Source organism: Phallusia mammillata, chromosome 5 (genome assembly GCF_965637545.1).
Source record: "Phallusia mammillata chromosome 5, kaPhaMamm4.hap1.1, whole genome shotgun sequence".
Classification (NCBI taxonomy): Eukaryota; Metazoa; Chordata; class Ascidiacea; order Phlebobranchia; family Ascidiidae; genus Phallusia; species Phallusia mammillata.
The window spans coordinates 13,912,426-13,930,292 of NC_137256.1; the positions used below are offsets into that span (position 1 = coordinate 13,912,426).

General features: G+C 35.6%; 2 protein-coding genes and 2 long non-coding RNA genes across 8 annotated transcripts; 2 read left to right on the forward strand and 2 right to left on the reverse strand.

Annotated features, from left to right (window-relative positions):
• Positions 1 to 4,231: 4,231 nt before the first annotated feature.
• On the reverse strand, positions 4,232 to 7,885 carry LOC145229146 (uncharacterized). Its single transcript, XR_013860372.1, has 2 exons — positions 6,217 to 7,885; positions 4,232 to 6,125 (listed from the first exon to the last, which is right to left on the reverse strand). It is a non-coding gene; the product is annotated as an uncharacterized LOC145229146 (long non-coding RNA).
• A 2,022-nt stretch (positions 7,886 to 9,907) lies between these two features.
• Positions 9,908 to 12,508, forward strand: LOC145229144 (uncharacterized). Of its 5 annotated transcripts, none has more exons than XM_080094427.1 (11): positions 9,908 to 9,973; positions 10,282 to 10,421; positions 10,480 to 10,641; positions 10,706 to 10,762; positions 10,818 to 10,967; positions 11,042 to 11,176; positions 11,316 to 11,403; positions 11,468 to 11,511; positions 11,580 to 11,666; positions 11,731 to 11,793; positions 11,881 to 12,508. In XM_080094427.1, the coding sequence occupies exons 2-11, from the start codon at positions 10,368 to 10,370 to the stop codon at positions 11,908 to 11,910; spliced, it is 870 nt and encodes a 289-aa protein (XP_079950553.1). In that variant the 5' UTR covers positions 9,908 to 9,973; positions 10,282 to 10,367; the 3' UTR covers positions 11,911 to 12,508. The 5 variants fall into 5 exon arrangements, with proteins under 5 accessions (XP_079950553.1, XP_079950554.1, XP_079950555.1 ...); XM_080094428.1 differs by having other exon boundaries at positions 11,471 to 11,511; XM_080094429.1 differs by lacking the exon at positions 10,706 to 10,762 and having other exon boundaries at positions 10,480 to 10,653.
• On the reverse strand, positions 10,836 to 16,156 carry LOC145229145 (uncharacterized). The gene is made up of 5 exons (XR_013860371.1): positions 16,095 to 16,156; positions 13,341 to 13,494; positions 13,040 to 13,099; positions 11,262 to 11,337; positions 10,836 to 10,899 (listed from the first exon to the last, which is right to left on the reverse strand). It is a non-coding gene; the product is annotated as an uncharacterized LOC145229145 (long non-coding RNA).
• Positions 15,790 to 17,783, forward strand: LOC145229576 (membrane-spanning 4-domains subfamily A member 4A-like). Its single transcript, XM_080094925.1, has 8 exons — positions 15,790 to 15,919; positions 16,044 to 16,172; positions 16,295 to 16,351; positions 16,631 to 16,756; positions 17,033 to 17,158; positions 17,326 to 17,383; positions 17,544 to 17,685; positions 17,744 to 17,783. The coding sequence occupies exons 1-8, from the start codon at positions 15,830 to 15,832 to the stop codon at positions 17,781 to 17,783; spliced, it is 768 nt and encodes a 255-aa protein (XP_079951051.1). The 5' UTR covers positions 15,790 to 15,829.
• The last annotated feature ends 84 nt before the right edge of the window (positions 17,784 to 17,867 follow it).

The following is a 17,867-nucleotide window of genomic DNA, read 5'->3' on the forward strand; positions in this document are numbered from 1 at the left end:
TCTACACTCCAACATTTTAAATTATTTGGGGTTCAAAACATGTATGCGGATTATACGTCGATATGCGTTCTGTTGGGTACAGTTATCAACGTTACTAACAGATATGGGCAAATAGTCATAACAACATAAAGATGTATTAAGAAACAATCGTATCTAAAATTCCAGCGTGCGGCTTACAATCGAGGACGGCTTATAAACGAGGGCGGCTTACAATCGAGTAAATACGGTATGTCTTCGTTCGCCATTTTTGAAGAATTAAAACGCATATTGGGGAATTTCCCTATACATTTGGCTTTTTGGTGGCGGCAAAGCTTACATTATTTGAGAATAGGGTTAAGTCGGAAGCTTTGGATCTTGGGAAATCGTTTGGTGCCTTGCTATTTTTAAAAATTGTGCGTTAAAAAGGTCTAAATTTTACTCATTACTTTTACTGCCAACACATTTTTAATTGCATGATGTGGTGTTTTTAGGTGACGATTGGCGTACCGTACGTAAGTAGGCTACGTTGTCGCTACATCATGGATTTAGTGTTTGGGACTTGACCGGCTCGGTCAAATTTGATTGAAACCGCTTGTTACAACCGGTAAATCGAGTCTGCAGCCACTATAGGCTCTTTGATGTACTTACTTTTGTAACAATGTCTTTTTTTTATGACACGTGCCCGAAAATATTACAAAAAAATCTTTTTGTATTGGTTACCACTTCTGCACTTTTATTGCTGGTATTTGATACAGTACCCACGGAAAACTTTTAAAGCTCGTTATACCCCTGAAAATACGATTTGGACCCCTCATTAAGAGGTTGCTCGAAGTAGACGTAATAATTGAAAATTACATTGGCAGAAAGGCAGTGACATCAAGGATTGAAATGACTTTCATTGTAATTACAAACGTCTAGTATCCACGAAGTTGTAGTGCGTGCGGAAAAGGTTACGTTAACGCTTTTATGAGTTTCAAGGCTAACCGTGTTAACCATAATTCACAAATTAAACCGATATTACCCTCCTTTCGTAGATCCTGTCCTTAGGGTCTGAACACCGGTGTCTTTTTCCTTCTTGGTTTATTACTCCTCAACAGAAGGATATGACTATACGTTAAAATGAATTTAACCCGGATAAAGGCGTTAAACTTATAATCTACATGTGCGCACTTGCGATTGGATCCCGCACAATTCTTGTACAATGACGACGCCCAATCAAAACACAACATAGGCTAGCCCAGTGGTTTTAAGTTTTAACCTTTATTACTTAAAGTCAGCCGTATTCAAACATTGACCGAGAAGCAAAATATAGATCAGTGGTTCTCAAACTCAGTTTTCGGGGCCCCGGCTCCCAACTACTTATTTTGCGGCTCGCACCAGACCTCAATAAACCACCAAACATTGCTATTTTAGCTTTCAAAGTCATATTCTTTAGTGATTTTCTCAAGGTTGCGTTTTTTTGCGGCTCCCTACACACTTCAAAAATACCTTTTGGCCCCGACAATAAAAAAGTTTGAGAACCACTGATATAGATTGTTACACTGCCAAGTCAAATTTGCGGATTTTATGTTCAATAAACGTAATAATATCCATATGTTTGTACAGTAGTGAGTTCTTCAAAGTAGGCTACGGTCCTTGTGTCTCCTTTTATTGTATACAATGTATGTATACTATACATCTATCTAAAAAAGCGTTTTGTTGAAAACCTATACAAAACTACAAGTGTTGCCTACTATATATTTGCACATGTCAACGTTTTGAATATAACTAGGCAGTTCCAACAAATTCGAGCCTCAAAGCTTTCAAAATACTGAAATACTACCAGCGCATCAGAAACTTTGGGACCTTTTGCGTTAATCCTTTGAGTCTTTGCTCCTTAACCAGATTTGAGCACGTTGTTCTGTCAGAAATGCCTCATCAACTTCCAACTTAACATCCAACTTCCGAATTATAACATCAATCCACATAGGCTACTGGGGATTACAACCAAAACTGCCACAATGAAACAACCACAGAGAATAGGCCTTTTTGCTGTCATTTGACAGGCATTTTGGAAATTTCGTTAGAATGGGGTTGTTCAGCCGAATCAAAAATTTCGCTAGGTGACAGCACCTTCCGGTCATACAATGCTGGAGACAATAGCAAAAAACATTTACCAGCAAGCTTCGCACGTGTTTGGGGTGCATTTTAGTGTTTTAAATGTATGTTACGAATAAATGGACTATTATTCTTGTTATCTAAGATAAGTTTGTATAAACTGCAGGTTCAATATGCGTATTTCAGCCAAAATTAGGTGGCTTCTCCACACATAGCACTGCAACGTAGATGAAGCATCATGTAATAATTTTCGGTTGCATGTGCGTGATTTTAAACCATTCCTTCGTGGAAACTTGTACTGTAACTGTATTATTGGAATGTCATTATAGTTGTATGTGCAGGTTGCAAATGTAGGAACACAGTACAACTTTTTTCTAACAAGAAGTTGCTTTTGCAAAAAAGTGACATAAATTGCAATTAACAGAGAAACTGTATTAGATACATTTTATGAATTTTCATTTGCGTATTAGGTGCCGATTCTGATTTGCTAGAATCTCGAGTGATGGCTCATTTTAAAGGTATGGTTGTAGAGAATAACATATGTAAATTTCACAGGGCAGCTGTGAATTTTAGGGCCTGCGCACATCGACTACTTTTTGGGTTGATTTCGGATATTATTTATGAATTATTAAACGTGAATTTGGCGAAGCCAACTTGTTGCTAGAAGCTCGAGTGATGGCTCATTTTAAAGATATGAATGTAAGGAATAACATTTGTCAATTTTAAAGAGCTGCGTTAAATTTTAAGGCCAGCGCACATCGAATGTTGTTTGGGTGGAAATTTTTCGGTTTTAGGTTGTCGGTTATGAATTTTCATTTGCGTATTAGGTGCCGACTCCGATTTGCTAGAAGCTCGAGTGATGGCTCATTTTAAAGGTATGGTTGTAGAGAATAACATTTGTAAATTTCACAGGGCAGCGGTGAATTTTAGGGCCAGCGCACATCGACTACCTTTTGGGTTGATTTCGGATATTATTTATGAATTATTAAACGTGAATTTGACAAAGCCAACTTGTTGCTAGAAGCTCGAGTGATGGCTCATTTTAAAGATATGAATGTAAGGAATAACATTTGTAAATTTCAAAGAGCTGCGTTAAATTTTTAAGGCCAGCGCACATCGAATATGATTTTGGTGAATATAGCATATTGTTATTAATATTTCGACACGATTCCGATTTGCTAGAACATTGTGTTTGGGCTTATTTTGAAGCTTGTGCTTAGGAGAAAACTTTGCAAGACAGTATATGGAGCACCCCTGGCGTTATGACGTTCATATCGTTGAATAATAATTTCAAAATACGCTTATTAATAACTCAAAAATATTTTTTTTTCGAAAGTTTGTGCGCTGAAAAGATTTAAAAGCGTAGAATATTGTGTCCAAATTTCAGTATCGTATCTTTTTTAGTTTTAGCGCAAAGCGATTGCTCACTGGCTTCACTCTGGTCATTTTAGAGGCCAAACTTAAGCTCTTTAATCATCTAATATGAAGACTTGAAGTTACTGAAACATTCACAACATCAAGCAAGCAAGATTTGACAAAGAAACTATATATCCTTCTATATGTCCACTTAAGAAAGCATTTTCGGGGGAAAGTCAAAACAAGGAAATTTGAACTGTACTACTGGCTGGGTGTTATATACCAACCAAGTAGACATGTCATAAGGGCAGTAAATAGTACAACAAAGTAACATCAGTTGCAAATGATTCCTTTGCTTGCATCCAAATGCATTGCTGCTTACACAAACAGCTAGCAAATTAAAGATGTAACTTTCGACGGTATTTTTTTCAAAAATGACAACAATACAGAATGACAATGAATGTGAGTTTCGAGTATTTTACCTGTTTTTAATGTATTGATTTCTGTGACTTGAAAATGTAACTATGAATATAGCCTAATGTTTCAGTTTAAGTTCAAAGATATATCAACTGATCTTCACTGTCACACGGTTTGACAAAATAAATACCCCAAGATATGTGTATTTTATTTGGCACATCTAAAGAAGGAATTTAGAATTTTTTTCTGATTGGATCAGATTTATATTATTGACAGAGAAATTAACTGAATAAACAGCCATCTTCCAAAGTAGTAAATTATCAGAGGCTGCTATCCTATGTGAACCAAAAGATTTTAAGATGGTAAAAAATGATTTCACAAGATCTTTTGATTCATTGTATTTGTGAACACACCCACAATATGTCAACGGATTGCATGATATATGTTAACTTGGAATAAACAAACACTTTATTGTTGAAAATGGAAAATTTAAATGCTTGCAATGTAGCTCAGGTTGCATAGAATTTTACAATTATTGGCAATGCACTAAACAAAACAATATTGAAATACTGTTTTAAATATTGATGTAAAGTCACCAAATATAATATGCTTTTATAGTTGTTACAAGTAGACCTTTTGACAGTAGAATCAAAAGAAAATTATTGTAGCAAATTCTTTGAAATGCTGCATTCCAATTTTGACACTTTCTCACATGGGTTGAGATGCAAGTGAGGTTTATAATATTATAATGGCACTAAACCAGTGGTTCCCAACCTTTCGTAGACCATGGCCCCCTTAAAGCAACTTTTTGGCCTCGTGGCCCCCTTCAAGTTACCATGTAGGACCTGTGGCCCCCATAAAATGTAGATAGCAATCTCGCGTTGGAATGCGGTATTAATTTTGGCCTTAAACAGGTCAATAGAGTAAATGAGCATGACAAACCTCACTATAAACAAATAGTACGTGAAATAGTTGATTAAATTCGGGAATAAAGTTAAAGTGAAAATGACTTTTAGTGAGTGTTTCTTGTAAATCTACGCCTGTGGCCCCCCGGAACACAGCTCGTGGCCCCCCTGGGGGGCCATGGGCCCTGGTTGGGAACCACTGCACTAAACGAAAGGAAGGCGCCAGGACCATATGATATACCTGTAAAATTACTTAAACTTGCTGCCCCATATCTATCTCATCTGCTTAGTGACATATTCAATGAATGTGTTCATTCCGGTGTCTATCCCAACTGTCTAAAACTGGCAAAAGTCATTCCGTGCTTCAAAGGTGGGAATTCCCAGGAAATGTCCAACTACCGGCCAATATCACTGTTACAAATTGTGTCAAAAGTGCTTGAAAGACTAATACACAGCAGAATGACAGATTACCTGCACAATTTTAAACTCATTACCAAGTTCCAGAACGGCTTCCGACCCAAACACTCCACAAGTCTGACTATAGCAGAAATTCATGACCAACTTGTTTTAAATTGTGACAATGGTCAAATCACTTGTGGAGTTTTCTTGGATTTGGCAAAAGCATTTGACACTGTTGACCACACCATACTGCTGCAAAAGTTAAGTTGCTATGGTTTTAGAGGGCACATACTGGATTTTTTTAAAAGTTACCTCACAGATCGGAAGCAAATTACTCACATCTATCCAAACCACAATTCTGGCAGCCAAAATATGACTTGTGGCATTCCCCAAGGATCTATTTTGGGTCCTTTGCTTTTTATATTATGACTTGCCAAGTGCATCTACATTTAACACAAGATTATTTGCGGATGACACATTTCTCTGGATGTCAGGCAGCAACTTCTCTGTACTACAAAAAAATGTAAATGAAGAATTTGGCAAGGTTGACCAATGGATGCGGGCAAATAAGTTGTCACTAAACTACAAAAAAACAAAATTTATGATATTCACCAAGAAGAAACGTATCCTTCATTCCAAATTTACAATAACATATGGACACAACTCTATAGAAGAGGTGCAAACAGTGAAATACCTTGGCGTGTTTTTTGACAACAAATTAAATTTTAAACCCCACATACAATATCTTTGTAAAAAAATAGTTGCAGTGCTGGCATACTTGCAAAGCTACGACATCTTATGCAATTTCGAACCCTCCGAGCTGTGTATTACTCATTGGTACACCCATACCTCCTGCATGGAATCATAGCTTGGGGCTTTGCTAACCCAACTAGTTTGCAGCCATTAATATCCCTTCAGAACAAGATTTTAAAAATTATAACTCACAGCCCATACCGCACGTCGCCAACACCTCTGTACAAAAAAAAACACATTGTAAAATTAAAAGACATTCATTTCACAGAGTTAGCAAAGTTTGTATTTCTTTTTAAAAGCATGGCATTACCTGAGACTTTTCACCAATATTTAACACCAATACAGCACATTCACCAGCACAACACCAGATTGGCAACAAGAGGACAATACTTTTTGCATCGCGTTTCGTCAAAACGAGCACAAAACACTATATTCTATGCCAGTTCTAAAGTGTGGGACAGTCTGCCTGAAAACATTAAACACGTTGGTTTTCACACATTCAAAAAGAAAGTAAAGCAGTTTCTTGTTGGCAAATACGCTTTATTTTAAAATTTGTTCAGTCATTACATGCTGCCCCCACCCACGTGTTGTGGTAAACATGCCTTGCATTGTTTTTGTTCTGATTACTGTGTCCAATCAACAATTACTACGCGCTGCTGGCCTTCTTTTTTCCTTGCTAATTTGCCCTCCAGCTTTACAAATCAATCCTGCGCATACCCACAACGATTCACTCAAAATCATTCTTGCGATTTCGTTCTTCCATTGTATTGCTATTATGTTTCTTTATTTTATTACGTATCGTTGCTGCTGCATTGCTCAGCAACTTCGCCCTAACAGTCACTCCTTCGGTCTAGGTGACCGCTAATTACCCATCGTCCTTTTTACTGAATAAACAATAGTAGGTCAATGACTTGGCGGCCAATGATTGGCCTTTCATTGACCCGTCACGCAGATACTTTTGTTGTGCAATTTCGTTTTTTTTCTCGTTGTGCAATGTCTCGTGACAAATAAACCATTGAATTGAATTGAATTGGGTTGCTTAGAAAGTCCCACTATAGCAGTGGTTCTCAAAGTATGGGTCGCGCAGGGTCAAAAAATGGGTTGCGCTATGGTGGTTCAATTATGTCCAAACGAACTATTACCGCATTAAGTAAACACAAACGAATTTACCTAATGTTGTAGACAGTAGTAAAGTCCCCTCACTCGACCACGTTGCACAGTAAAATGAACTAATCATTGACAATAGCCTTCTGATTTTTGCTGTTACGTCATAGCACGGGGAATAAAAGTTAATCATGCAAAACTGAACGTGGATATGTACCAGTTACCGTTTGAGGATGAGTAAGTATTCGTACACGGAAACATTTTTAGATTTGGGATTCACTTCTATCAATGACCATGGTGCTACAAAGCCACAATGTGTGTTGTGTTATGTAGTATTGTCGAATCGAACTCGTGAAACCTGCAGCCATTTTGACATGGGCAGACTCATATGCGGCGACAACGTGGCCTCGAAATTGTTACATTTTTTTATGTTTGAGGCTTGGGTCGTGAGATGTTCATAAAACTCAGATTTGGGTTGCGGTCAAAAAAGTTTGAGAACCATTGCACTATAGCATCATAAGTTGAAGCCAAACAGGACATGTGCAATCAACTCCTCTTTTTCATTGGTTTTTGCCTATTCCTCTTTCAAATTAACAATTTAGAGCATTTAATTCTTCACAGCGGCATACCATATAGCAGGGATCACCAAACTTTTTTCACTGCGGGCCGGATGAGTGCTAATAATGATTCACGCGGGCCGCATAGTTTAAATGCCCTAGCGCCGTCTTTCCAAACTTAGCCCGCGAGGCGTTTTTAGGTGCGCCAAGATATGGTCTTTCTACAATCCCATTCAAAAAGTAGTCATGCGACTGTTAAACTGTATAATTAGTCCTATTTTACGAGCAAAGCTTGTATATTACGCCACAAGTGAGAACAGAAGGCACTTGTTTGCGCACAATTAACACTTGTAAACTTGTCTGTGACGTAACAAACTGGCTTTGGATCAATCCTGGGCGTTATAATCCTTTGAAACTCGGTAATATCAATTCTGAATATCCCCACAGAAAAAAAATTGTAAGGAGTAAATTAACTTTTAATGTTACAAAGTCAATAATACAATTTGGCAACCTAAAAAATGTGGTCGCGGGCCGGATGAAATGACCCCCCGCGGGCCGTAGTTTGGTGACCCCTGCCATATAGTGTCACCATTTGTTGACTTTGGAGTTTAAATCATAGATGTATATTTACGTGTTGTTTGGAACGATACTCACTGTATTAACATAACATAGCTTAACTCAACTCCTGCAATAATACACTCAAGAATCAGATTCTGGCAAGTCCCCTCAAGAATCCGATTTAGCAAGTGATTGTTCGCTAGTCACTAAAAAGGCATGAATTAACACAAAAGAAACATGGTACAAATCATGAATTTTATCAACAAACATCTGTATTTACAATATAAATTTATTTTAAAAGCAAAACTAACAACCATTTTTCTCACAAACATGACCCAGACATTTTTTCAAATTACCTTCTGGACAGGTGTAACTGGGATGACATGCGCAAACTTATTAAGTAATTTCTCTTTTTCTTTAGTATTTTTTTCGTTTATTTTTGCAAGTTCTTAAAATAGTTGAAATATGTTTCACATATATAACTTAAGTTGTGGGAAAAATGCGGTATTAAACCTAAAAAAACGTCAAGAAAATGTGACTGTTTCCATTGTTAAGCACGACGCGCGAAGCCTCTATAGGAGGAACGTGGCGGCACCTAGTGGATGAACAACCCCATTGCGAAAAAAAGTGTTGAAGGAAACTGTGGTAAATTTTAGGTATGTGTAAAGGGCTACAATTGATTTCAATCAATGCAATAAGTACTTAACAGACAATGCAGGCTGTAGCCTATGTTTTAATAACGTTAAATTTGCAACTTGCTGTTGTCATTTTAATTTTAAGCAGGCCAACAATGACATGCCTTGGAGACGAAATAATAACGTCATTATAACGATAAAAGAAGAAGCGTCCGAGATAAACAACACTCGGGTGGGTATATGCTACTAAATTTATCCTGGTTTCGGACGCTTTAGCAGTTTTTTCAGCACCACGGCATATTCTGGGGGGATCTCTCCTTTCTTGTCATAGGCGCCGAATAGGCGGTAGCGGGGCGGCGGCCGCCACCTTGGGTTTGTCAAGCACGGTGGCGGCCACCGTGGATATTTTAGTTTGTTTGTGGCGGTATGGTGCAAAACATCGTAAAATCGGAAGAAGGAAACGATTTTGCTTTTAAACAAGCGTGTGGCAACAAAAACGTGCCAGTCAATGTATAGCCATTATTGTGCACAATGCGATTGTACTGTAATAAATTATTTTTTTAGGTGATACAAAGAAACAACAACGTGACGAAACATTTTTTAAACCTTGCTAAACCAATGCTTCAGCAAAGTGTTCTAAATAAATATTATTTGAAAAATTCTTTTTTTATGGTCTTGAGTCAAGAAGACTCTTGACGAACGTTGCATTTCATTGGAAGTTAATTTGGTTTTGAGTTTGAGCTTTTGTGGTTGTCTGCATTAGTGACGTCACATCAAGTGACGTTATATTTCACATCCGCCACCTTGCATTTTTGTAAAACTCGGCGCCGATGCTACTTTAAGCCAAAGATCGTCCCCTTCTGAAGGCGATTCCCCCTTTCTGAAGCGTCTATGGACAATCTGTATGCCAGAGTCCTGTCTCACCCCACATAGCACACCAATACTGATTTGTCCCAGCTGCACTTCAGCTGCTGAAACATTTTAATGAGCTGGGAACCGGTGATCAAATTAACAACTAGAAGCTGGATTGGCGAAAAAGTGTTTTTCGACTCTATACATTTATTACTGAAGTTAGCACCTCACCGTCATTTACCAGAATGTACTTTACCATAACTGCCTGGAGCAATCTGAACTGCCTCCAAATTTCTTTTTACATGAGTTTTTAGCCAAAAATATTGTGATTCCAATGTATTAGAAAATATAAAGGAAAAATGTGAGTTGGAATATTTGGTTAATTCTGTTAATAGCAACATTATACATTTTAAAAGTTTTGAGGCCATTGCGAAATGTTGTTGGAGGTTTTGTGTACCTTAGTAAAAGAGAAAGTTATTAATTTTGCTGCCATAAAACTAAAATAAATCACTGCTATGCAAACACCACTCATAAAACTTTTCAACCCAAATCAACATTAGCATTATAAGTAGGTCCTGCTCCAAAGGAAGCATGTTTTTAGAACATTAGATTTATCTGTTAGAAAATTAGTAAAATACTATCAGATGCATTAATGACCAATTTTTTAAGGTACATCAGCAACCAACACATTTTACAGAAAAGAAAGTTGTGTTGAATTGTTTGTATACCTTGCAAAAATACTCTATGATTTTATCATGAGTAAGTATGAAAAATTTAAATGGCAATTTAGGCAAATGAGGACTCTTGGGGTAAGTAAACAGCACTTTGGTTTTGATGTTGAAAAGAAATTTAAAACCCTATTTTTAGGTTTTGCAAATTATCCTTGGTACCACATCTATAATAATGTCAATTCCCTTTGTTGTGGTATTTGACAAACGATGGTGGTACTTTAATACCTGGAATTATAACTGGGATTACACCTTGAGTACACTGACCTATACATGTCCTGGAATATGGAGTGGATCATTTGTGAGAATTTTAGTTAGTTTATTTCACAGTTGCATTTAACTATCTCCTACTTACACCTATTTAGAGTTTGATTGCTGGAATTATTGGTGTAATGGTATCACAAAAACCGTCAACATGCTATGTAAGTTAATTTGGTGTTTAATGAAACCAAAAACTGACCATGAAAAATGTTTCAGGTCATCAGTGGATTAATTGCTTCCCTTTTTTCCTTTTTCGCTTCCATGGCAATGCTCGGACTTGAGGTTACTCTCACAGTTACTGCAAGCAGATTTCAGTGTTTTATCAACCCATCTGGGAGCTTGTGTAATTCTGACACAAATAGTAATGTAAGTATATCTCTAACATTTTTAACATTAGCTATAAAAAACAGTTCAAAACAAATTAAACATTTCTTTGCCAGAATCTTGACAGACTTGTTCCATCCACTTTTTTATTCATGTTCTACTTAACAATGAGCCTGGTAGCACTCGCTGTTGTTTTCGTATCAAGCATTCAGACTGGATATGGTTGTCATGTGGCCTTTGGGGCTAAATCGGTAACAACCTTGTGTTTATAGTAAATTAACAACACGATATATTTACTTATTTATACAAAAAAAGGTTTGTATTATCTTTACTCACGTTTTTTTGAGTGAACTTGTGTAATTTTTTTCTACCACAAAACAATGGTTTTAGAGGTCACATGTTCATCCTGGACCTGCAGACAATATGATAATGTCAAGTAGAATGGCAGTTCAACCACAACAAGCATTTTTGGGACAAGGTTACTAAATGTTGTTGAGAAAAACCAAGTCCATTTCAAACCTTTTTACTTTTAATTTTTAAAGCAGGGATCACAGTTTTGGCACCACAAACCTCTAGTCCTATGCAGGTAAAATTAAAATAAATTCTGTTTTTGGTAATTTATATCATAATAATGAAAGCCACTGATATTCTCAGTTGTATCAACTGCAACCAAACCTGTTGCCCCAGACAGCAACACAACATACATCAAATTTGAACATACTATCACCTAATGTTACAGAGGTAAAATGATTCACATTAAAGTATATTGCTGGATTTTGCAATCTAATTTTTTCATGTTTTAAAGGAAGCACATGTTCCCAGCAGCATAGGACCAATCCAAAGTGATTTAGTACAGCAACCAATACAGGTACTGTAGTTTTTGTACACTGTGTACACTGCAAAAGTGCCTATGCAGATTATTTTTTGATTGTTGATGCAAATACGTTTTGTGCAGGTTCAGCGTATAGATCAGTCTGAAATTTGATGGAATTTTCTTTTCATAGCAAGCAACATTTCCATTTTTGTAAATATGATGCATCTTATAATACTTGTACAATGTCTCAATAATAGTTTGAGTTACAGTATTATAAACTTTTTCCACTTTTTTTGTTTAATAACTTATTTTGATAAAAATATTATGTTATGTCAGACAGTTTTCTGTGACTTAATAATGATGTCCATTAAATATCTAAGATAGACAAGTTTTACACATGTAATTTGTTTTTTTTTTGTGTGTGTTTGTATGCTATTGTTAATTCTATTTACCGTATTTACTTGATTGCAAGCAGTTCTCAAATATCGTAAAAAATATCTAATGTAAGCCTCCCTCAATTGTAAGCCACATGTTGTGATGTTAGAATACTATTGTTTCATAATATTTATTTATTTGGTTACATTGTAAAACTATGTCAACACATCAGTTTATCAAAAAAATATACCTATCTAACTGTATGTTAACCTGTAATGACTACACGCAAATGAATTTTAAACACAATTTGAACTAGGGTGGTTTATCACATATTGTCACTGCACATATATGCTATATGATCGATTTCAAAACACAAATATATTCCCTATACTTATTTTTTAGTGTGCTTTAGTGGATATTTTTAGTATACATAACAACCTACATTAAAACATTGTCCAAAAAATTCACACACTTTAGAACGCTGGTGGGGTAAATGTTGGAGCTACAAGGTGAAATACAACAGTCAACATTAACGAAATGTAAAAATTTCATCCAATTTGGTCATTGTTTAACCAATTCACCCATTTTAGGGGCCTAGTAGGATAACTGATGGGAAACTCAAAAAATAAAATACCAAACCACAATGACCCAATCAACATTCCTGTAAAATTTTCTGCTAATGGGGCAATGTTTAAAATTTTGACCACTAACACTATTACACCCCAGAAACCTTTTGTTTGTGGTGCCCCTCAACTTAAAGGGCTAGAGGGGTATATGTTGGGGCTACAGGGTTGAACAAAACAAACCACACCTATAAATGGAATATACTACAAAATCAAAATTCCGACACTGTTTTAAAAATCACCCATTTTAGAGGGTTATCAAGACAAACAAAAGGAGTGCACATCTACATAACTATATTTACCATCTGTGTAAGTTTCAGCCAAATCCATCAAACATTTCATGGCAAAACGGGGTGGACAAACTTTGGAAGGAAAAAAGTCGAGTAAAATTAATGTGTCCAGAGAAAAGGACCAATAATTATGTCATACATTTAAAATGGATAGCTTTAACATATCGTAAACTTAACATTTATACACAATTTCATTATGTTTAGGCACAGCACTATTACACTAATAACATATTCCCAACCACAATTTTCAAAAATATCAGGCAACTGATTTACTACCATAACCAACATTTATACATCTGCACTTTCATCCTACATGTGAAATACAGCAAGTTGATTGAGTGGTTAGTCAACAAGGTTGTGAGTTCAAATCCTGTCTTGGCCACTGGTGTTGTAAACTTCAACTTATGCAGCATTGCTTCTACTTAGTATAATCTGATGGTATGGACTAAATTGAATTCACCAAACACCTGAATTAAAAAAAATGGTTCAACAGGCTTCCAATAGAACAGGCAGCTTAACAGCGGACTCATTGTGGACATAATGTATACAGGCATTCCTTGTCAAAAAACATAGAAGTGAAAAAAACAAACACAAACTAGAAGGGTGGCTTAGCACATATTGCCCTTGCATATACACTATAACCTATTTTAAAACATAAATATATTTCCTATGCTTATTTTGTATTGGGTCCCATATTAGCCATCGTCTTTTATAACTTTAGTTGTTTCTGCAGGCAAAAACTCATGGGTCCCCACACATGCAAAGTTGAAAATAATGCAATTCAAGAGATAACCATGAGAAAGTCGGGTGTTGTAAGGTAAAACGCAGTGATCGGCACTGGGCTTAAATAACAATACTATGTAGAATACAAACTATAAAATTAGATTCACCCCAGATATTGTTTGAAGTATGTCCTATTTAACGTTTTAAAAAACTGACCCATTTTAGGGGGCTAGTAGGGCAACTAATTGGGTTCGACACACAAACTAAAAAATACATAAAAACCACAATGACTCAATCAATAGTACTGCAAAATTTCAGCCCAATCCGCCAATGTTTAAAATTTCGACCACTAGAGGTGTTTTGAGCAACAACCGTTAATGTTTCTGACGTCATAGGGCTGTTAACAAGCTCCTAACTGCCATGGCGCAAAAACGACCACCAAGCAACCCAACGAGCGACATACAACTGGTTGCCTTGTAACACTATTGCTCCAAAGAAATCTTTCGTTTGTGGTGCCCAGTAACATACAAATACGTTTTACACTTTAGGGGCTTGTGGGGTAAATGTTAGGACTACAGGGTTGAATACAACAATCGACACCTTTAAACGGCATACTATACAAGAAATCCAAATTTCAGCCAATTCTGACACTGTTTAAAAACTCACCCATTTTAGGGGGCTAGCGGGGTAAATACTGGGGTTATCAACAAAAACAAAGTGGGATGCACATCTACATGAATATATCTACCATCTGTGTAAATTTCACCCAAATCCATCAAACATTTGATGGAAAAACAAGTCGGACAAACTTTGGGTAAAAAACACCCATTTTAGGGGGCAAGCTGGGTAAATACTGGGGTTATCAACAAAAACAAAGTGGGATGCACATCTACATAACTAACTCTACCATCTGTGTAAATTTCAGCCAAATCCATCAAACATTTGATGGAAAAACGAGTCGGACAAACTTCCGGGGAAAAATACCCATTTTAGGGGGCTAGCGGGGTTAATACTGGGGTTATCAATAAAAACAAAGTGTGATGCACATCTACATAACTATATCTACCATCTGTGTAAATTTCAGCCAAATCCATCAAACATTTGATGGAAAAATGAGTCAGACAAACTTTGGGAAGAAAAAAACAAGGAAGAAAAAAAAAGAAAAAAACAAAAACAATTCGAGTAAAATCAATATGTGTCCCCTTCAGGGAAGGGGACCCATAATTATTTGTCGGCGGCATGCAACAAAAATGTTTTACTTATTTGGTGACAACAGGGAAACTGAAGCTACAAACAAACCACATGGCACAACTATATGTATATACGTTAACTAGCTGTAAAAGTTCGATCCCAATCCATCAAGCATTTAATGTCAAACATGGGTGGATGAACAACAAGAAAGATAAAAAAAGAACACACATGTGAAACCAAGAAAGGGACCCCTAATATTGCTAAATAAAAAAATAGTAAGTATAAGTATTTACCCTATTTTCAAATACATCTATAATTATTGGAGCTGTGGTTACAAACTTGCATTTTACTGTAATAGTCATATGACTTAAAACAAGCATCTCATATTGACTTTGCAAAAGAGAAAGTAATTAGACTTGTGAACTTTACCTACCATAAATCTAAACATAGGTGTTTCCAGACCCACAAAAACAAATATTGATTACACCAGTTGAAAAAATGCAAACATGTAATAGCCTGTCATGACCCTGAACAAAGAAAATTGAAATGCAGATGTAAGCAATCCTTATCAATAAACTTACTCTTCACAGAGTTGCAAGCAACAAGTTAACATTGTTTTGAATTGTAATGATTTTATGAATTGTAAAGTATTTAATTTTCATGTTTTCAAAGAACTTGTAGTTTTTTAACATGTAGCATAGGCATTTTTACATAAAAAAACAGTCTTAAAAATTAAGAAATTAAAAAAAAAGTTGTCAGTAACACAAAAGTTTGGTTATAAACTTGTAATAATATTTTGTGCTTTTTTTGTAAAAATAGGTTTTAAAAAAACTAGGTGTGTGGAACTACAAGAGAAAAAAATTGCAGTTAACACATTGCACAATCAGAATGAGAAGCAAAAGCCTTACAGAGATGATACCTTCTTCATTGGAGAATGCATTCTTTGCAAAATATGCAAAACAGTTCAGAACACTGGGGGTAAATTCAATTATTTTTAGCCATAACTTTTAACTGTATTTGTATTTGTAACAACTTTCAACATATAATAATTTTCATGTCAACTACTAGCACAGTTTAAGATAAACTTTTTTATAATTAATAGGGAATTCAACTAACAATTGGGTTATTATGCTTGCTAATCGAAGCCACAAACCTGTTTCTTGGTGTATCTAATGACTGGTTTACTTCTGCTGCAGCCTACATTTCCCCTGGAATTTGGTGTGGAATCTTTGTAAGTTGTTGTCAATAATTTGCATGGGACAAACAGCAGTTTGTGGCAACTTTAAAATCATTTAAACTTTTATTCGTTTACAAAAATAAATCCTAAACAATATTTCCTAAACATTTTTGCAGTTCATAATAGCAGGAGCACTTGGAATATCTGCATCAGAATCTCTATCGCAGTGCAACGTAAGAACTTGAACCATCATTTTAAGACCAGTGTTTCTCAACCTATTACTGTATTTTTGCCTTGGTATAACCATTTATAAACTTTATGAGAATTTTAGATACTTTAAACACTATATAGACAAAAAATATTTTTGTATGCCTTAAGATGGTAACAGACTCAGAAAAACCTTTTTAGTTGGTGGAATTTGGGTTGAGGAACTGCTAAACTTCTGAAGATAATGAAATTTGTTACAAACTAAAACAAAGGTAATGCAAGAATAACACTGTGACTTAAAACAGTTTGCAGGTGCAATGGTAATGAGCATTTTTGCTACTCTGATGACCCTAATACTGTTCGGTATTGAACTTTCTGCAACCTTGCATGCTGTAGATGATGGTTGTATTGCAGACTTGGACAACTGTGAGGTGTGTTGAAAACTTTACAAAACTGTGTTTCAAACAACATCAAAAAAGACACTTCAAGAAATAAAACACAACATAATTTTCATTTATATATTTCATTTATGCAGTTTAATTGCATGTCATTTATATCATCAATATTTTTATATTCTTAACTCAACTAAAGACAAAACTAGTATGGACCAAACCACACAAATTCAAACTATTAAACAATTCAGTAAAAAACAATTTCACAGTGTTAATTTTAAGCATAGCAAAAACATTTTTCTTTGTTGTTATTAGACTCCAAATAAGGCTGTCTGTACTTTGGCAATTCATGGAACTCTTACTATCCTAGCTTTTGTTGAGCTGATTGTGGCACTAACACTGTCCGGATATGGGTGCACAGTGTCCTGTTGCTCGAACAGAGTAAGTGCAACATAAAAACCTATACATTGTAAAACCATACCATCATATATCTTTTTTCATATTTTGGGCCTTAAAAGTGGTGTCATATCTTGTTGTTCATTTATGGGTGTAAGGTCATTTAAACAGGTCTTGCACTTGTTAGCTATTTACACACAATTCTTGTATAGACTGCTGTGATACATATTAGCCCAAGCACAGTGATGGAAAGGGGAAACAAAAATGCAGGTAGAAAAGTTCAACAAGTAAAATTTTTTAACTAAAGGCAATATAAATGGACTGTACAAAATAAAGTTAAAGTAAAAAAAAATAGTAAAATACGAATAAAATTTATTTGCATCCATTCCAATTACCAAACTAAGTTGAAATTTTACACACTTTATTTCAGGGTTTGTTATTGATCAATCACAAAACTACTCTGAACAAGTAAGTGACAGACTTGGGGCTTCCTTAAAAACAAATTTATTACAAAATAATTCCTTACGCAGGTTCCATTACCAAATGCTGTGCGCCATAGTTCTATTATACAGGTAGGAGACAATACAAAACTCTAATACAATTTTTCATACACATAACTATTTTTTGCAGAAAAAAGAAAAAACAACTTCTGATGTCTAAACGATTTTAATTTTACCCAGTTATTACAATTCTAGCAATTAGTATTTTTCAGTGTTTTTTAAAGCACGCTATTGTTAACTTATTAGTTTAAAGT